The sequence below is a fragment of the Vitis vinifera genome, chromosome 8 (assembly GCF_030704535.1).
Source record: "Vitis vinifera cultivar Pinot Noir 40024 chromosome 8, ASM3070453v1".
Taxonomy (NCBI): Eukaryota; Viridiplantae; Streptophyta; class Magnoliopsida; order Vitales; family Vitaceae; genus Vitis; species Vitis vinifera.
The window spans coordinates 1,304,530-1,325,707 of NC_081812.1; the positions used below are offsets into that span (position 1 = coordinate 1,304,530).

A 21,178-nucleotide genomic window follows, 5' to 3' on the forward strand; every position below is an offset into this window, starting at 1 on the left:
TATAGCTTGATATTCAAATTGTTTTTCTCATCGCAATAAGTACTTTCAAGGCATGTTTTCATTTGTTATTATTTACTTTGTATAATTGCTATATCTTATTCTCTTTTTTTCATCTTTTTTGGTGAAGGAAATCTTATATAGATATAGACGCTAATCTTTATAGAATTGAAGTTTAATTTAGGATTTAATTTACAACTTTAGATATTGTAAGTAGTTTTGTTTGTTGAAGGGTACTTGGTAACCAATCAACATTTCTTTTCATACATCTTAAAAGATATTTTAACTTGAATATGTGGTAACGTTAACTTGGTTGATTGATGATGTGTTATTCAAGGAAACTTTCATATAGTGGTCACCATCCATAAAATTTTTGAGAATAACAAAATTATATGTTTTGTCTTATAAGTTTGTTCTTGGTGAAGTTGGATTATCTAGTTTAACTTTTTAATTTTATTTCAAACATTATTAAATTTAAACATATGGCTATTCAAGTAAGCACGATTGAGTGTCGTTGATAAGGGTAATGACAATGGAATAAGCATGATTTGGTTGTATGAAACAAGTCAAAATGGTTGGAAAATATTGATTTTTATATGACGTGTTGAGACGTCTATTTTTGCAAATTTTGTTTTACTTTATAAAATATGCAATTTAAAATTGTTGTTATTGGATCCAACCCACCAAGGTTTTCATTATATAAATATAGCTTATGAAGTTGAAATATACACACCTTAATTCAAGATTGCCAACATCTTGCTACACATTTCTAAAACTCTCAAGAGTCGAATCTATATTTGAGGTAAGGTTAGAGGTGGCCCACTATATCTCCTCAAGGAATAAGACGTTCATTAAAAAGCACAAAGTATCACATTACAAACCTAAAAGCATGTGTAGGTCCTAACTAATATAATTTCTAAAGTATCATTTGATTTAAATAAATTTGTGTACTTATTTCCTATTATTAATGGATTTGTTTGTTATCGATTAAAATAGTGATTTTTCTATTTGAAAATTAAGTTTATGAGAGGTCGTATAAGTAGTTTTCCATGCACATTTCATATGGCATGTGTGATTAAATTTTTATTCATATTCTTGAATATCCCAAATTAATCAAGATAACTCATATTTGTTTAAAAAAAAATTAAATTTTAGGTTTAAAAACTAAAATTACCTATTTACCCCTCTAACTAAAATTGTTTCTTTGACTCTTTTAAGAGAGTAGTCAATTTGAAGGCACCTCCCCATTCATTGGTCAAAACTAATGACTTAAATGCTTTTCACATTGCTTAAATCAACAATTTTTAATTTAAGATAATCGTCATACTCAAGAGCACGAAACAAAAAAAAGAGTATAATGGTGAAACTCTCTCTCTCCTCACAATTATAGTAACACACTCTAAAAAAACAAAACTCTAAATCATAAAAATATTAAATATATAATAAGAGTAAAATCGTCGTTGCTCAAATAAATAAACAAACAAAAAATTCAAAAAACGCTACTCCTTCAACCTTTGTGAGCTGTTTGGACAACCTATTCCTCACAAGTTCAACGAAAAACTCCACCCCTAATATTTCTTACAAAGCACAACTAAATTAATTTAAACTTCATAAATATTCAATGTTAATTTATAACATCTGCAAGAAGAATATGCTTTTATATCATCTCTCTCTCTCTAAAAGATAACATTCATAGGAAAGTAAAAATAGTCACATAACTTATAAGAACCACATTCCATTAACTTGGATCTTACTTTAAAACTATTATTTCATTTTTCCTAATTTTGGTAAAATTCCTCATAAACAAGACTAATCCATCCCATCATTAAAATTTTCAGTGCTTTCTTTGCTTTCTAACGCCAACACCCTTTCTTTATTTTTAATTTTTTTTTTCTTTTATAGCAAATTTAAGGAAAAGTGAAAATTTCATTGTTCTTACACGGAATTGCTTTTCTTCAAAACTAAGACAACAAAAATTGAAGTTAAAAAAAAAAAATAAAAATCATGAGTGATAATGGAATCCAAAGATATAAATAATAAGAAATATGAGAAAATGTTTATTTTAAAAAAGGATTTTTTTTTTTAAATGATACCTCTATAAATGTGTGAAGAAGTTTGGTAAGACACCTCTATAAATACAACATAGCTCTAAAATTTTAATATTAAGATGTTTTAAAATTAAAATTCTCAATATCTATTGCTAGGATTAATTTTAAGTTTCTTACAATGAAATCATAGAATAATTTAAGGAAAAAAAGCTAAAGTTTTGAGTAAGAGACAAATTAATTTTTTCATAGCGTTAATTAAGTACTTAAGTCTTATTTTCATATATTTCTTATGAACACAAAAAAAAGTTTTAAAAAAAAAAATTTATCTAGTAATTAATAATATTTTTATACATGTATTTCTATTTTAATTTCTAACAAATTTGAACTTATTCAGACTTCAAATAAAAAAACAATCTCCACCTTCTAACTCACGTGGTCCAATATTTATCATAAGATAGTAGTCTCATGCTTAGATGTTTCATCTGAATACAAAAAAGTCAAAAATTTTAACTTGATTTTTATTTAAATTTCAAACAAACCCTAACCCATTCATACTTCGAATATTAAACAATAAATAAAAGAAAAATTTTCATATTTGATGAAACCAAATTTGATGCATGAGATTTCAATGTGTGACCTGATCCCAAGATAGTAAAAAATTGAATTCAGATCTCAATCTTCTTCCAAATTAACTAAATTAAAATATATATATAAAAGAGAATATAAAATGTTGTGTCCATGAAATGATGAATAGCATGGCTTAAATGCATGGTGTCAACCCACCTAAACCCATTACTGAAATAAGAGGCTTAGAAGAAGTGAAATAAATACGATGACTATGAAGTTTCCTATTAGCTTTGTTGGTGAAGTGCTGTGGCATGTGAGTGTACAACAGAAAAGAGACTCACAGAAGGAATTCAACTCCATACTTCTGACTTTGGTTCTCTCTGTGGATATCAACCAAGCTATATTTATAATAAAGTTGAGAAAAAGGCAAGGTAGATCAATGGAAATGGGTGAAAAAAAGAGAGGTTTTATGAGTCACTCTTAGTATATAAACACCCTCACATGGTGATATGCTACTATTTGAAAGGCACGAAGAGATAGATAGATAGAGAGAGAGAGAGAGAGAGACAGAGAGAGAGAGAGAGAGAGAGAGAGAGAGAGAGAGAGAGAGTTTGGGATGAAAACAAGCCATGGGAAGGCCTCCTTGCTGTGATAAAGTTGGTATCAAGAAGGGTCCTTGGACCCCAGAAGAGGACATCATCTTGGTCTCCTATATCCAAGAGCATGGCCCCGGAAATTGGAGATCAGTGCCTACAAACACCGGTAAATTACCGATGATTCCAAGCTTTTCTTTCCCTTTTTTTTTTTTCTTTTTTCTTTTTTTTTATTTTATGATGGAGCCCCATCTGGGTTTGGCTTGTTTAATGGAAATTCCATGGTTTTATGATAATTCCATGGTTTCTATTGTTTTTTTGGTCTTTTTTGGATGAATCCCCATCTGGGTTTGGCTTGTTTAATGATAATTATTCCATGGTTTCTACTGTTTTTCTGTCTTTTCTGGATGAATCCCCATCTGGGATTGGTTTGTTTACCGACAATTCCATGGTTTTCTTTGACTTTTGCTGATGCATCCCCACCTGGGTTTGGCTTGTTTCCATCTCAAATGGTCTAAGTTTATAGTTTTCTTGTATGGAAGGGCTGCTGAGGTGTAGCAAGAGTTGCAGGCTTAGATGGACTAATTACCTTAGACCGGGGATTAAGCGCGGTAACTTCACTCCCCATGAAGAAGGAATGATCATCCATCTACAAGCCCTATTGGGTAACAAGTAATTCCCAAAATCTTCATTGTACTAATTCACATCCATGGATGAAAACTTCCCAGTTTGTCCCAAATTTTTTGGCTATGTTCCCTTATTTCTACTTGGATTTTTTTTCCACAGATGGGCTGCCATAGCTTCATACCTCCCTCAAAGAACTGATAATGATATTAAGAATTATTGGAACACTCACTTGAAGAAGAAGATCAAGAAGTTTCAGTCAGCTTTGAGCCCCCATATGGCCTCAGATTCAACCACAAGCACCTGTACTAATCATCAATTTGTACCAAGGAGCTATGCTGGTGATGATCATCACAGAAGGGGTAGTTCTTTTGAGGTCATCAATGGCCATTCCTCGGCTCACCCGAGCCTAAACAGCCCGATCTCGACGTATGCCTCCAGCACTGAGAACATCTCAAGGCTACTAGAAGGTTGGATGAGGTCCTCCCCAAAGGCCACCAAAGAGAAACTGCACCAAAACAGCAGCTTGGAAGAAGGTAGTATCGATATGACCGGAAACTCCATGGCGGTGGCGGCGGTGACTTCTGTCCAGTGTTACAGGCCTAAGTTGGAGCAAGGAGGGGGCGAATTGGTCGCCAACGACGAGTTTGAGTCCATTCTTGAGTACGAAAACCTGAATGATGATCATCATCAGACTACTGATGCTACTATTCCAAGTGATGATCATGATCATGATCATGAGATGAAGATGGATCATGATCAGAAGAAGCACAACCCTCCTCTATCATTTCTTGAGAAATGGCTCTTGGATGAATCAGCAGCTCAAGGAGAGGAGATGATGGATCAACTCTCTCCAATATTCTGATAAATTAAAGAAAGAAAACCATTGTATATCTTTCTCTTTTTCTTTATGCTTGGGATATAAAATGATAAAAAGGAAGAAGAACAAAGAAGAAGAAAGGAAACAACAAAAAAAAAGAAAAAAAAAAAAGAGAAAGTTTAATCTTCTTAGGTTTAAAGGTGATCTTGTTGGGGTTCTGAAAAGTTGGGATCTCTTTGCAAAATGTAACCTTGAATGTAATTCTGAGTGAATTATCATCCTGAGTGATGTGCTTTTAATTATTTGCTCTAAAATAGGGGGCAACTTAGTGATAATTCTAATGAAAATTATATTCCAACAATTACTGTTCATGTCGGGTCAATATTGGTTAGTTTGTGGCCAAAACTAGGATAAATCGGTATTCATCGAGCCCTCATGATAATGTATAACAACTATGACTCGAATTAATAAATAGTAAATTAAAGAATATCGATAGATTTTTCTAATAAACCTAACAAAAGTTCATTGCAATGAAAATTATATACCTTATTAATTACTATTCATATCGTATCAGTATAGTTTAGCTTGAGACCAAAAGTAGGATAAATTGATATCAAACAACTATATATAATAAATATCAGAATTTTGGCTCTAGCTAGAGAAAAGAGACCTTCCATAACACCAAACCCTAAATTGAAAGTAATACTACGTTTTTAATCAAATTTGGTCAAAAGACTCTTTTATAAAAGAGAATGTATAAAGTATTTTACAATTAACATAAAATTACATAACTCGAGGATATATATCAATCACAAAAAACAAAGCTTAGTTAGGTTATAACAATTTTTCAAACTATTATTTTTAGAATTTAATATTGTAAAGTTGATTTATATGAAGGTTGGTAATCGATGTAAATATTAGTTAGAAGCCTATTAGGTAAACTAGTTTTAAAAAATTGTATATTCTTTTCAAAAAGTAATATTTATACAACCATCCATGCTCGATATAAACATTAGTTGGTATACTAGATTTTGATCGATTTAGGGTTAGACTAGAACAACAAATGCACTCAACCTTTTTCTTAAGCGGGTAATTAAGTTTGCTAAACACATAAAGCAATCAAAGGATAGGACTTGTGGTAGGAATGATAGCCAAAGAAGTGAAAAAGAAAAAAACTTAAATGGGTATGGTGTCACGAAAGTCTTGCAAGCAAATGAGGCAAATGGGTCACCTATGAGGCTCTCTTTTTGGGAATTCATATTGGAAAAAGGGTGATCTCGTGACCTTTTATTTCTTTTTTTAGCTTTCGGTGTGTAGAAGAAGGTGGAGTGATGATTTCATGGCTACCATGCAAAGCCTTTCACAGGTTGCAAAAGGGTAGAAAAGGGGTTGGCTTCTTTGAATTTTGAGGGCATGTGGCATGCCACCATTGATATTGTGCTATTTTGCCTTTAGGTGGCTTCATCCAAGACATCAAATATATGGATTTGATTTATGGGAATTTGGTTGGAAAATAATTAGTAAAGGATAATTATTGGGATAATAGATTTTTTTCCATATATTTAAGCAATTTTAAAATAAAAATTCATAAATATAGTTTTTCTTTTACAAGCAACATTAAATAATGATGCTTTTTGAAAATGTCAAGTAATAAAACATCAGTATTTTTATTTATTTATATAAGTATTAGATTTTTCGGAATAATTTTATTAATATGACTTATCAAGGATGTTGAGAACTCAAATTGATATGTATTTTTAAAATGAACATGTATAAAGAAATTTTTAATATGTGAAGAAGTTGTTAATTCTAAAATATGAAATCTCACTTTTTTTAAAATGTTTTAAAATCTCAATTTTTTTTTTTAATTCTAAGGCATGATATTCAAATTTATGTTAGTAAGGCTTTACAATAATCACAAAAATATTTGGAAATATTAAAATATATATATATATATATAGTGTCACTTCTTTTTAATTTTGTATAAAACATATTTGATTGAGCCAATTATTAGTCAAACAAGAGAATAAAATATTTTAAAAGATTATCAATTTTTTTAACCAAATGAAAAGCAAAAATCCAAGTCAATCTTGAACCCAACTCCACCATTCCACTGGCAAGACATTATTCCAATTAAATTCAGTGATATTCACAAAGTGTTTTGTCTCTCAGACCCTATCCCAATATATAAAAAAATATGTATACAATTAATACCATTAATATAGGGTAGTAATTTTGGATTCAATTTCATCAACCACCACATATAATACTTTCAATAACCTTTCAAAACTATATATTAATTTCATAAACTCTACCAATAACAATAACATTTTTTTTTTAAGTCTAATGTATTTATTAGATTTTTATTTTTATTTTATTTTTAATTATTTTCCCTTTTGTTGGCTCATAAATATTGTGTAAAGAAGGCATGTGAGCGTACTCAAAAAGTGAAAAAGAAGCCAAATTGAATGAAAATAATGCCTGTCAAAGAGGGTGTTGGACACATTTATTTTGTAGTGAAGTTGCCTCATTTTTAGTTTCTTTTCCTTCATTTTGGGTAATTAAAAAAATGGGTTTTCTCCTAAATTTAGAAAAAACCCCATCAAAGTCTTCTTCATGATTCTTTATTTTGTCCAACAAAAATTAATTCTAACCCATTCACCAACAACATTAAATTGCTAAATCTATGTTATTAGCTTGTGTGTATATATATATTCATGTGATATTTTATTTGGCCTTTTTATTATCTATTTATATTTTTCGTCTTTTTCGCCCATTTACAAATGGTGTTGTGTTGGAAAAACTTTGTTTGATTTCTTTTTTTCAATTATTAGAAATGATTAATTTTGTTTACTTCTCTCGAAGTTTTAGCTAAATACACCTAATCCGATTTATTTTAATTTTATTAATATTTTATCATTTTTATTTATTATTTTCACTTATTTCCCATCTTATTCAAAATAAAAGAGATAATTGATTAAATTTCAAATTAATGAGGTTCAGACATATTTAATCAAAACCTGAGGGAAGGTAGGTGAAATCAGCTTTATTAGAAATATATTATTATTTGTAATCTTCTTTTCGACTAGATCCATTTGATATGGATTATTGATTATTTAGGATTTTTGTAATTTATTAATACTTTTTATCATTTCAATTAATTTTCTAAATGTTGCTTTGTACAAAAAAACTTTGTTTAATTTATTTCTATTTTCTAAATTATAATTTAATAATTAAAATTATGCAATTTCTTGTAATTCTATTTTTCTATTATATATTAAGCCTTTAATGAACTATTACTTAATCATTAAACATTTAAATTAATAATTTAACATGATATCAAAATCTCAGTTTTAATTATTCAAAATTTTTAACATCTACTTTAAAATATTAAATCAAAAACATAATTTTACTTTTTATAAAAAAAAATTATATGATTTACTACTAAATTCATTTAAGAATTAATTCAAAAAAAAATAAATATCATAGCCTAAACCATAACATATCTAGGAATTAATTTGGATCATATTGGACCCATACCACCACCCTAACTAGTGACAATGCTTAATCAATTATCTCCTTGATGCCATATGTATGAGAACCCCACAATGTTATATCTACACTTTTTTTTTTGTCTTAATTTTATAATTAAGAAGGTATTGCAATGGATTTTTTTTTTTTAATTTTTTTTATATCATATCTTGGCTTCATATTTTATTATGATCCCATGCATCTAACTGACTCATTAATCTTACCATAATGAAATACTAAAAAGAGAAATTAATGTTCAAGAAATTAATATTTATAAATTCATTTAGTGATTTCACATCAATCAAACTTTAAATTGGTTGCTTAATTCATTGATCAATAATATTTCACCCCAAAAAAAATTGAAATGCCTACTTTTGTACACATTAAATATGATTGTTATATTACCTTTCAAATTCAAATCCCAATTTATCACAATAAAATAATTTGATTATATTATTCTTTAAATTTTTTGTTGTTTAAAAGTTCATTTTAATATTTAAAATTTTAGGGGGTGCTTGGTTTTGTGCCCATTATCAATTTATTTTTTAAATGGTAAATGAAAATTTGATTTAAAGTATATATATGTTTTTTTTAAGATAGTTTTATATTTTTTAACATAAGTTTGGCTTTTTTTTTTTTTATTGAAAATAATTCTTTTTTTAGAATTTATTTTGAAAATACATTGTTTTTTTAGAACAAATTAATTTTAGGTACTCTAATGTATTTTTTAATATAAAATTTTAAGAAATAATTTTAAAAATATGAAGAATACTTTAAAAACTTGACATAGTACACATGTATATAGTACCTTTAGGTAGAATAAATAAAAAAAATTATATTTATATTTGAATTCCTAAATAAAATTTTATTTTTAAAAGTAATTAACAACCATTTTCAAAATCGTTAGCAAGCAAACCCTAAACTATTTCTATTAGATACCAAAAAAATCCATCCCACATAAAAATAATAATAATAAAATAAAATAAAATAAAATTGTAGATTCTAAAATTATATTTTTCCATTGATTAGATGGAAGCCCTCAAATTAATTAACATCCTTTATGAGTGAATAAAATCAGGACCTTGTGTTAGATGAAACCCATAATGTCACTTTCATACATAACTATCATTCCCACCTAAAAAATTTGCATGGTTGGCATGTGAGATAAGAGGCCAACCCTAATGGTTTTATGATCCTCATGAATGGCCCCTTCCCAAATTCCAAATGGGCTTGGGACCACCCAAAACCCTGCAAGCTTAGACACCAATGGTTCACTTATTAATGTGAACAAGGGCACATGTCACTCATTTATTGGACCACATTGGGTGCAATTTTAATGAATCTCTAAATTAGGAATAAGTCAATGATAAATAAAAGTTTCACCCATTTGGCATTTAAGTCCTTTTATGATGTGTACATCATGATTATTGTCCTATTACTATTTTCATCCACTTTGAGTGCAATTTTAATTGTTGTACTTAATTTTTAAGCTTATTTTTCATTCTTCACTCTTGCTCCTTGGTGTTCTGAGTCTAAATCTAATATCTAGAATTGTTTTAGTTTGATACCGATTTTACAATCCGCGTTGGAATAATGTTTTACCTTGAATAATATGTAACGTATTTTCGAAAGGACCATTTAGTGTTGATTTTTCAATATTAGTAGACTGAGACATCCACTTAATTTCATCGTAACTTCATTACAATCATTGGTAGATTACCCTAGATATTAAAAATAATTCATTATTGAATTTTAATGATACAAAATGAATTTTTAAATATTTGATCATCAAAATTTTAAAAGTACAAAACATTCACAAATAGTATATGAAACCTATTTTAAAACAAAATATAAAAGATAATGTTTCAACGATGACTAAAAATGCAATATTGTAACCCATTTTTTATATCACTTTTTACTTTTTCCTTTCTCATTTAGACATCTATCGTGTACTTAATCATCTTTTATTAAAAAACCTTAATTATATTTTAATATAACATATAAAAAATTCAACGATAGCTAAAAATGCATTATCGTAACTTTTTTTTTTTTATCATTTTTTATTTGTTCTTTTCTCATTTAGACATTTATCATGTACTTACTCATCTCTTATTAGAAAACCTTAATTACTATGGTAACATTAACATCCAAAAGAACTAAAACAAAACAAATGGGTTACTTAAAACAAGTCCATTGCATTAAGTGTTCTCCATTATAGCCCTCAAATTTTGGGTGATATATGGGCCATCATAGGCATTAGATCACCATCTTTTATATGCTAAACAACATCTACCCTCCCTCCCCCCACCCCCTCCTCTCTCTCTCTCTCAATACTAATCAACATCAATTCTAAGACATTATGTGGACTAAGAAGTGGGTTGCTTACTATTAGTCCAAGGCATTAAGTGACCTCCTTTATAGCCTTCAAATTAAACCATATGGACGGATGGACCATTTAATCTTTCATAAGCATGAGATCACATAAGAAAAAAAAAATGCCAACATAAACAAGTATCATTGTCAACAATAATACCACCTCATTTTAATTGGGAAAAGAAAATTGAAAAGAAAAATATTATTTATTAGGAAAAAATATCCCTTATATTGAAAATGATTTATCATATACTTTGATTTTGATAAATCTGATCATGTTGATTAACATAATGGGGAAGCACCATGTGGCTGACGTTTCCCATAATAAAGGAGCACTTAATGTGGGTGACATATTGTAAACTTATTTACATTTGTTGTATCTGTTGTCAAACAATGATGTGGACTTTTGGTTATTTATTTATTTATTATTTGTTTTTAGTGTCCAAGTCATTGAAATGGTCAACCTTGGGCCCCACTCATGTAGGCCTATGAAACAACTTTGTCAAAGCCCAATAAAGGCTCATGAGTTACCTTGGGCTTTCTAGGTTACCCATTTTGATTCGATGATCCAGGAGAGAATATATTATCAATTATTGATATTAAATAGATATTGTTCGTTTTAAACTCATAATTTGTCAATTTAGAATCGTCACCACTTATATATATATATATATAAAAGATTACAACATTTAAAATACGTTCAATCAATTTGAAGGTATCACCCTTAATTTATAGGATTGATGTTGGGTCACTTTTCACGAGTACTCAATCATTTTAAAGGTATCATCTCTTACTCATAAAATTGATATCTAATCAATTTGAAGGTATCATTCCTAATATATAGGACTGATGTTGGGTCAGTGTTTACGAACTTTTAATCACTTTATAGGTATCATATTGTATTTATAAGATTGATGTTGAGTCACTACCCATGAGGTGCAATTGACTCTACATACTCCATATACTTTTTGGATAAAAATTGACTTTAATATCATCTGTTGGCACTAATACGGATATTGTGCGATTTTAACATACAATTTTTATATTTTTAAAACTGTGAATTTCTCATCCCTAGGTAATTTTCAATATTATGAAAATGAAAATTTTCATTTTCATGATATTGTCTCATGCATTTTTTTTTTTAATTTCTATTTGATATTTTAAAATTTTTTCATAATATCCAACCATCAATAATTTGCCATTTTGATAGTTGGATAAAACAAATTTGCTAGATATAGCTTATTCCTCATAATAACGAAACATATCACGTGGGTGACGTATAGTAGTAGCCTTGCTTACATTTGTGTGCATTAGTTGTGGATGTGGACAAAATTTTTTGGGTTATTTATTTATTATTCATTTGTCTTTAAGTGTCCAAGTCATTGAAATGGTCAACCCTAGGTTCCAACTCATGTAGGCCCATGAACAATCCAATTTGTCAAGGCCCAATAAGTTTATTACACCATTAAAAACAAATATTATTGTTTATTTATTTTATTTAATCCTGAATAAAACTTAAATATGTTAAATATTAGATTATTTATTTTTTTAATATTTTATTTTTATTAAATATTAAAAAATTAAGAAAATATAACCAACTAAAAAACTAAATATTTTAGCTTTTACAATTTAATAAAAAATTTATAATAAATCATAAATAAAAAACATAAACAATTTAAAGTTTAAAACTAAATTACTTTCAACAAAAAATATAAAATGATATTTATTTTTTTACTTAATTCTAAATAAAACCTTAATGCTTAATAATATTGAATATTAAGTTGTTTGTTTTTATAATATTTTATTTTTATTAAGTATTAAAAAATAAAAAAAAATTAATATATTATTTTTTTTATTTAAAAAAAACTAAATATTTTAAATTTTTCTATTCAGTAAAAAATTTATAATAAGTTATAAAAAAGTAAAAAAAAACAAACACCTTAAATTCTGAAAACAAATTATTTTTAATAAAAAACCAAAAAAACAAACACAGTCTACTTGCTTTGCCAACCCACTTCATTATGATACCCATTAAAAAGGTTTCAAATCTAAATTCATGTAAATATGTCTAAAACCACCTTCCAATATAATTTTTTCTGAATCCAATGTCCCGGACTTAGGAGTTTCTTAAGCAACCGGCACCTAGACAATGCAAATGTCCAACTAATGTTCCTCCCATTTTTCCCAAAGCACCTATGCTGGCAAGTACAACTCATTTCTTCCATTCCTCCACACCATCAACCAAGACAAATAAATAGTACATATTTTCATCCCATAGGGCCAAAACACCAAAATGACTCCTGAATTGTAGTAGTAAGATACCTGCTGCTTTTACAAAACTTCAATCTAGAATTGAGGGTTTAGTCTTCAACCAGACTCTCCTTCTGGGGTGCCCTCCCCACTGGTTTCGGTTTCAGTCACCCTTACAGCTTCTTCTTCTGATGACCCAACTGCTTCGGCTTTGGCAGGCCCTGGACCTGCTGATACTTTCACCATTGACGGGCGCAAGAGTCTGTCCCCAAGCTTGAACCCCTTGCGGAACTCCTGAATTATCACATCTTCTTCAAACTCTGTGGAATCCTCCCGCATAATTGCTTCATGGAACTTTTACAAGAACAGAGAATCATGTCAGATAACCAAGAAACCCTTCTCTCCCAAATGAAAAGAATCCAGAAAAACATACCTGTAGGAGCACTAAACTGTACAAAATGAAAAGAAAAAGACAGATTTTGGATATAACCAACTATCCCTCAAGATGATGTCTAAGGGCCATTATCCTGTGTATGGATTTTATGTCACAAGTACAAACTGAAGCATATGCATATGTATATTGTTACTCATGTGAACTCACCAAGCTGACTCGAATCAATCAAGACTTGAATTGGGTTAAAAGCGTGTCCAGGTCTTCATAAAACCTGAACAAACTTGATAGAGCATTCGAGAAAGTTCATCAAGTACTAGACTGAATTTCGAGCCAGCTCGGAAGCTCACCTGCATTAAGCCAATGATCAACATAGAAACAATCATTATGTCAATTAACAAAAAAGGGGAGCAATAATTTCACATTGAGTTTATTGATCATCAACCCAGATTTTTCACTTCAGCATTATTCTAATGGAAGTTTGTATCTGCCCAGAGGGTAATACTATCAAAGGTCATCTGAAGCTCCGGATGATAGGTAGGCACATATACTAATAGCCTCAAAAAGCTGGGTAACTCACCAATGGATCGAAGGGGTTCCCGATTGTCTCCACAGGAGTAACGCCAAGTGAGCCTAGAATCTCCACAAACTGCTTGTATATACTCTGATAGCTGTTATTGATCTTCTCCTCTCCTTCAGTCTCCACCTTAATTTGGGCTTTAGCTCTCTCAAAGTTATCCAAAACAGGCAACAGATTCTCCAAGACTTCCCCTTGTGCATTTGTTACAAGTGAAAGTCGCTCTCTATCTGTCCTCTTCCGGAAATTGTCAAAGTCCGCACTAATTCTGAGAATCCGTTCCTTATCTGATGAGAGCTCCTCAGACAAGGCTGCCACTTTTTTTTCAAGATCAATTTTCTCATCTTCAATGAACTTAATAAAAGCTTCTATCTCAGCTGCTTTGGATTCATCATTGCTCACTAAAGCTTCTTTGTATGATCGTAGAGCCACTATAATGCCTGAAGCAGGTTCTTCCTCTGCATTGGGAGCATCTGAATCTGGAGCATCTGAATCGCTTGTGGCATCTTCTGCACCACCAATGTAGCCATCTGAATTTTCCTGCCACAAAAATCTATTAGCAAAACAAAATGCAGAAAAATACTAAGAAAAAGCACTGATATGATGAAAGAACACTAAAAGTAATTATGCCTTCATGGTATCATAAATGTTGATGAATGTTCATAAAAACCGTGTTGTCAAACCAAGTCCAAATCTCAACCAATCTAAAGGGATGCCTGAAAAAATAATGCTCACTCCAAATTGTTACACAAATTATTCCCATAAAATATTACAAATGCAAATACTTTTGAAACTAGGAAATAAGTGTTAAAGCCTTTGATTTGGAACCTATCCATGAGGGGTAACTGTTGAAATGTGTATGAACTGCTATAACATTGATGGCAGTTTTCCAGTGCTGGCTGAGGATTTCTGTTGTTTGGCACCAAATGCCAGTATTCATTGTTGGGAAAAGGGAGAGTGCATCATCCAGTACAAAAGAGGAGTGTTTGTGTAATCCATGTGGCTGAATGGTGTGACTGATCAGAGTTTTCATATCATGAACTCTTTCATTATGCTTGACCATACTAACCCCAACATGCACATGGTTTCCAACTGGGCTATTGAGCATATGCCCTTCACAGCCTCTTCAGATTATGGCGAGTTCATAGCTGAAAAACTAGGAGCTGGTTCAGTCTAATTTCTGAACCTACGTTTGAGAGCAGCTATGACTCTAGCCTAGGTTTCAATTGTGTTCCTCTGTTCTGATTTGGATAACTGTAATACTTGTTATATTTGATGATGTTTGACTGTTAGAAGTTTCAGCACTGTTGATTCTTATTTGTTGATTTTTCTCTCTTCATTAGAAATGGTTCAGTATGACCACTTGAGAATCTCAGCTAAGTAGTGACATATTCTCTTTTTGCGAGATTATTAATAGTTGATTTCAAATGTCATACTCGTGTTGCAGAGGCCAAATATGGGCCAAGGAAAGTCGTAGACCTGGATCCTAGATTCTAGATTTAATTCATGACAAATACTTATCAAAAACTTCATCTCATCACTCAAGGTCTCTAATTCTTTTTTCCTTTTGTACTCATGAACATGAAGCTAAAGAAGCAGACACATAAATAGTCTGACCAACACTTCTCATATAATTAATATTAAGAGCCATGGCAAACAAACATCTAAGAGGCTAAAAAGCCAGCAAAGCTTGATCCTTTTTTGAGTTGATAAAAAACAAAGCTTGACCTATTCTCTGTGAAGCAAAAGCTTGCCACACCTAATGTCAAACTTATTCTAAGTCATTTTCTCAATACAAAAATAACATTAAATGCATCTCCAATAAATGACACAACATCCTAGAGCCTTCTAACTTTGGACAATATGGCCCTTTATGATTATTTAATTTACAGATATATGTAGTTGTATTTCTATTTTAAGTGACCAATATAAATATAAAACAAAAACACAAAAATAAATATAAAACAAAAACTTGGTCACACAAACACTCTCATTAGTATCCTTATAAACATGGCCCTAGAACCCATATCACTTGGTATATAAAAGGTGGTGACTGCTCACCTATTTCCAGTATTTTGTGGGCTCTTCATGGAGTTCTATGTTTTCTCTTTGTGATTATGAAAAATGGGGCTATCATTGAATAGCATACAGAAAAACATGTAAAGAGTATCAAGATGATGCTGTGCCCATTAACAAGGTTCAGGGGGCTAATGTGTTCAAGAGTCTTAATATGATTCTTTAGCTGCTGTGCTATGAACTTGTTTTGTACATTTGCTGATGTCTGAGCAATATTTCTCCTCCCAACAGCCCTAGAAGAGAAGGGAAATAAAAGAAGGGGAAGGAGGCTTGTAGTTATTGGGGTGGTGGTTGGGACAATCACAGATCTTTCGCATCAGTTTGTAGTCTTTTTCCAGGATTAACCTTACAGGCTATAAGAGCAAAAGGCCAACTCTAATATTCACAACATGTTTAAAGTTGTTGTCTTTTTGTTCTTTGACAACAATTTCACTAGCTTCTCTCCAATTGATAGGAGGATAGGACATTTTCTATCTCATTTGCAAGGTAAAGACACATGAAAGAGGTGCATGTCTACGGTTTGTAGCTATGCCATAGCAATGAACTAGTAAGGAGTTATTTATCCTTTTATGATCCTTTTAGGTTTTAATGGATGCCTAGAATTACTTTATACAAGGATTAGGATTAATTGTTATTAGGGATTAAAAGTCTACTAAAATCATAGTAATCATCTCTTTTAAAGTTAATGAACACTCACTTGAGAATTTGAAGCTTGAAGTATGGTCTAAGAAAGGCTTAGGCTTTGTTTGGGAAGCGCTTTCAAAAACAATTTTAAAAAACAAATTTTGACGTTTATAGAATAAAAGTTTGTTTGAGAATCTAAAATGTTTTTAATTTGTTTTTTTATATTTTTAAATATGTTTTAAAAATAACTTTTATATGTAGTGCTTTATTTTTAATCATTCTCCATATTTGTATAGTTATTTTTTTAAACAACTCTTAGAAAACAAGTGAAAGCAACTAAACAATGTTTTCTGAAAACACCGTGTTTTCCTTTTTCTAGTTGACAAATGTGTTTTCATGATTTTTTTTTTTTGGTTTTGAAGAATAAAAAACTATTTTAAAAAACAGTTACCAAACAAGGCCTTATTTTTTTTCTTATTTTTTGATAGGCAAAATAAACTTTGTTTAGGCACAATGGCAATGCAACTCATGTACTAGGATGTGCATAAAAAGCACCAAAGGTGTTTAGAAAGAAAACGAAGGAAGCCTATAGAATCAATGAAATCTAATAAAAATGGATTAGAAACCACTAAGGTATCCTAGAACACTCAAAAAAGAGATTTGGGAAAGGAATCCTCACAAAGCTTGATGCAAACTCTCCAAATTTATGAAGGTTATCTTGTTCTATTGTTTCTAATATTCAAGACAAGCACAAAGGGGTCTTTTTTTAACACTTTCTTACACCTCTTCCCCATGAAGCCACCCCTCATGTGTGCATGTGGAAGAAGGCGATCTTTGAGGGAGACTTCAATCTCACACCTCCTTTGCAGGGAAAAAGGTAAAAAAAAAATAAAAATCACAAGCAACCAAGTCTAAGGATCTATAGAAGGATTTGATAGAAAACTTCCCACAAAGGCTACCTTCTTTTCTGAGTGTGTTGCTCAGATACCTTAGGCTGATTGTCTAGGGTTCTATCTCCTCCTTCCTCCTTTTCTTCCTCATATTTCTCTCTTAATGGGTACTGGATATTGCCCAACAAGTGTACTCTTGGAAACATAATACTTGAGAAAAAAAAGGAAAAAAAGCATGTTCTTAGCATGCTAGAAGTTCAGTAGATACCTTCTTGATCTGTTCCCATATTTCATTGCCTTTGTTGCACAAATCCAAACATCGTAAATGGTTTCCCTAAAACTTGTCTTCAATTGAAGTAACTTCTAGTCTCCCATGAATGCATACATTTCTTATCATCTTTCATAGTTTTGCCCCTCATCGGCCTTAGCATCCACATTTCAGCTATGCTCATTTTTTTTTAATATGTTGTTTCTTGTGTGCCCAATAAACATATCTTATAACGGTCTTGTAAATTTCACCTTTAATTGGATAGGTATTTGATGATTGCAAAACATTCCAGAGACATTTCTCCAAATTAACCATCCTGCTCCAACCCTGTGATATCCATTGCAATCTCAAAGCTGTGGTGTGTTATATCCTAGAGGACAGAAACATTCATTCATGGTTATCTACCTTAACAACTTCAATTATCCCTATCTTTGGCTAATTTACTAGAGTTAGATTTCATCTACTTTGTTGTAGTCCCTTTTTTTAATAGGCTACTTTGTTGTAGTCCTACTTATTATAAACCCTTAAATTCTGAAGCCTCTCTCCTTAGTTCTAAAAACAAGTGAAAAAAAAGGTAGCTTCCCAAGAAAATATCTAGGCCCACAAAAAGAGAGAAAGGAGGACAAAAAAAGGTACAGTTTTTACATGTATGGATATGTGCATGCTTTTCAAGTTCTGCAAGAAGGGAGGCCCATATACTCCTATTCCATAAGGCATTATAAATATTCACATTTAAATAACAAAAACCAAAGAAGAACAGATATCATCTAGCAAATTGAATGTGTGTGAATGAAGAGAATGGAGACACTCGCACATGAGTGCATAGAGAAAGAAGAGGGGGGAGAGGGGGGGGGGGGGGGGGGCGCAGCGGCCTGGGCTGGTTAGAGTGCAGAAGCTACACAGAGCATTCTTAGGGTGATTAAATAATGCAACTTATGAACTTATGTTTTGAGGCAAATAAGATACAAACGGCTCACATTTTTCAATGGAACACCAGAGACTTTCTGTATACCTTAGATATAATGTGTCATTTTTTTCTTTTGGAGAAATTTTTGAAAATTTTCTATGATGCCCTCTACACATAACACACACGCATGTGCAACAAGTAGCACACAACAACTACAGCTGAACATAGTTAGTCCAAGAACACAATTTAGGAGCTCATGTTGTAGGGCAAATAAAGCAAAACAAGCTCAAAAATTTCAATTGAGCACAAGAGGTTTCTGGATGCCCTAGACATGATATGGTCTTTTTTCTTTCTCTACTCATAATGCTAACTTATATTGCAAGAAAAACAAACTTATGTATAGTTCAAATTGAGAAAAAAATTAATATACAAATATCTCTATCCACGAATAAATTGTTTCTCTCAAACAATAATTAGTTCTCATAATCATGGAACCATAATAAGGGGAAAGGGGATTAAAAAGCATTCAACAAACAAAACAATAAATCTCAGCTTGTCCTTCAAGAATTAAGATCTACGTCAAGTAGGTGCCAACTCATTTTTTCTTTTTTCACTTTGTGGCAGGCATGGAGACCAAGACAGTGTTGTGAAACCTAAAGCCAAGGACCTTGTTAATTTAACAAATAATGACTATTGAGAATTATTCTCAATAAATAAATGGCTCGGGGAAGAGGCTGAAGCAAGATCCAGGAGGCATATTACCAAACATGATGTAACAGATTATTTTACATGGATGGGTCACTCATAGGGAAAACTATATTGATAAAAACAGTTTGTTTACATATAAATTATTCTTTTTCAGATGAAACAACCATTTCAATTTTCAGCTCATGCAACCCAAATTAGTCGAGGTACAGCACAAAAATCAAAATTCTAATTCTAATTTTAGCTCAAAAGGCTTAGATTTTAATTCTAATTTCAGCTCCAAAAAACCCAAATTTTATCTCTAGTTTCAGCTCAAAATCCCAAAATCACAGATTGCAACTATAATTTTTCAATGCAACTCCACTTTCAGCACGAAATCCCAATTAGTAACTCTAACTTCAACACAACACAAATCACAATTCTAATTTCAGAACAGAAACCCAATCGTAACCTTTCAGCTCCAAATCCCAAACCATAACTTTAATTTCAATTCATGAAACCCAAATCACAACTCTATTTGTAACTTCTAAAATCCGAGTGGTAACTCTAGTTTCACATAAAAACAAATTATAACTCTAGTCCCAAATGACAACTACTATCAGTTAAAAACAGAAGACTAATACGTATACTAGATGGAAAAGAATCCATTTACCATGTGTTTGGATGGTGAGAAAACTGAAGAAAAAACAGACAAAATAGAAATCTAGTCTTCCATTAAAAAAATCCTCCCTACATTTTTCCAACATTTTCCCACAAACCAAAGAGCCACAGATACAAAGTTCTATAAATAATTTACTTAAAGAAAAACTAAAAAAATCGAACTATTTAATTCTCAGATTCAAAGTTCTGAAGTTTAACTCTAACTCAAATTCTTACCCTAAGCCTAATCAAGCAAAAATTGTCCATATTCAAAATTCCCTCGTTTCTATTTTCCAACAATTTCCCACCAACCAAACAGCCCAAAAACCAAAAATCCCAACTAATAATTTGAGGGGGGAAGACTCGTTTCCTTGAACGTCAGATTCTTCAACTTTTTCGATCACAACTGTTATGTTAATCCCAGTCAAGAGAACCATTTTATTTGCCGACACTTCCCTACCAACCAAACAGCCCAAAAACCCAAATCCCAACTAACACTTCAAAGAATTTTTTTTTTTCTTTATAAAGAAAAGAGTGAAAAAATGAAACCCATTTACCTCAATCCCCAAATTCTTGAACCACTTGAGTCAAAGACTCAGAAAGCTACGCTAATCCCAGTCAAGTGAACTTTCTCATTTCCTAACACTTACCCACCAACCAAACATCCCAAAAACCCAAACCCCAACCAAAAAATCCCCCAAAAAAGGCTTCAAGAGATTAAAAAGATTAAACCCATTTACCTCGATCTCCGAGTCTTGAACCTCTTGAGTCTCGGTGGCCTCGCCGTTAGAAGCGAAGGGATCGAACCGCAGGAAGCGGATGTGCAGTATGGGGGAGAAGCGGAGAGAAGAGGTCAAGCGAGAAGCATTAAGAGCGCATCTGCGAGTGAGAGGGAGGTGAAAGGCTTTAGGGGATTGCGTGCAGATAGAGGTGAGGCTTTGTGGTGGCGGTGCTGTGAATGGAGCTCTCAGGAGAGTTGCCATTTGGAAAAGTGAGGAGAGGGGGGGGATAAGGGCCCAAGTCAGTATATATAGGCTACCACTGACAAATAAATTCATTTTTTCTTAATTTCCCTGAAAAAAAAAAGAAAAAGAAATTATTTGACCATATTTGAAAAAATAAATAAATAAATATTTTTACAATGAAAAAATAATTTCCAATTTTGCGTTAATATGATCTTTTATTTTGTTTTTTTACTTGATTTCTAATAATGATTTAAAAAATAATAATAATATAAATATGGATAAAATATTAAATATACAAATTATTTTTTAAAATATACAAGACATGTTAAATAC

General features: G+C 31.2%; 2 protein-coding genes across 4 annotated transcripts; one reads left to right on the forward strand and one right to left on the reverse strand.

Moving 5' to 3' along the window:
- The first annotated feature begins 3,241 nt into the window (after positions 1–3,241).
- On the forward strand, positions 3,242–4,694 carry MYB60 (R2R3 MYB60 transcription factor). The gene is made up of 3 exons (NM_001281093.1): positions 3,242–3,374; positions 3,748–3,877; positions 3,992–4,694. Exons 1-3 carry the CDS (start codon positions 3,242–3,244, stop codon positions 4,692–4,694), a joined length of 966 nt encoding a protein of 321 aa, NP_001268022.1.
- A 7,912-nt stretch (positions 4,695–12,606) lies between these two features.
- LOC100251893 (uncharacterized) lies at positions 12,607–20,901 on the reverse strand. Of its 3 annotated transcripts, XM_010654853.3 has the most exons (4): positions 20,621–20,901; positions 13,775–14,311; positions 13,405–13,544; positions 13,041–13,157 (listed from the first exon to the last, which is right to left on the reverse strand). In XM_010654853.3, exons 1-3 carry the CDS (start codon positions 20,861–20,863, stop codon positions 13,440–13,442), a joined length of 885 nt encoding a protein of 294 aa, XP_010653155.1. In that variant the 5' UTR covers positions 20,864–20,901; the 3' UTR covers positions 13,041–13,157; positions 13,405–13,439. The 3 variants fall into 3 exon arrangements, with proteins under 3 accessions (XP_002267243.1, XP_059594851.1, XP_010653155.1); XM_002267207.4 differs by lacking the exon at positions 13,405–13,544 and having other exon boundaries at positions 12,607–13,157; XM_059738868.1 differs by having other exon boundaries at positions 12,607–13,544.
- Between the last annotated feature and the right edge of the window lie 277 nt (positions 20,902–21,178).

What these genes read in the sequence shown, in the direction of transcription:
- MYB60 (NM_001281093.1), top strand. Translation starts at nt 3,242, where the DNA reads ATGGGAAGGCCTCCTTGCTGTGATAAAGTTGGTATCAAGAAGGGTCCT. An exon ending in ATCAGTGCCTACAAACACCG is followed by an intron (nt 3,375 to 3,747) that starts GTAAATTACCGA and finishes CTTGTATGGAAG; the next exon opens with GGCTGCTGAGGTGTAGCAAG. An exon ending in CAAGCCCTATTGGGTAACAA is followed by an intron (nt 3,878 to 3,991) that starts GTAATTCCCAAA and finishes TTTTTTCCACAG; the next exon opens with ATGGGCTGCCATAGCTTCAT.
- LOC100251893 (XM_002267207.4), bottom strand. Translation starts at nt 20,863, where the DNA reads ATGGCAACTCTCCTGAGAGCTCCATTCACAGCACCGCCACCACAAAGC. An exon ending in TTCAAGACTCGGAGATCGAG is followed by an intron (nt 14,312 to 20,620) that starts GTAAATGGGTTT and finishes TTTTTGTGGCAG; the next exon opens with GAAAATTCAGATGGCTACAT. An exon ending in GGAACCCCTTCGATCCATTG is followed by an intron (nt 13,158 to 13,774) that starts GTGAGTTACCCA and finishes TTCTTGTAAAAG; the next exon opens with TTCCATGAAGCAATTATGCG.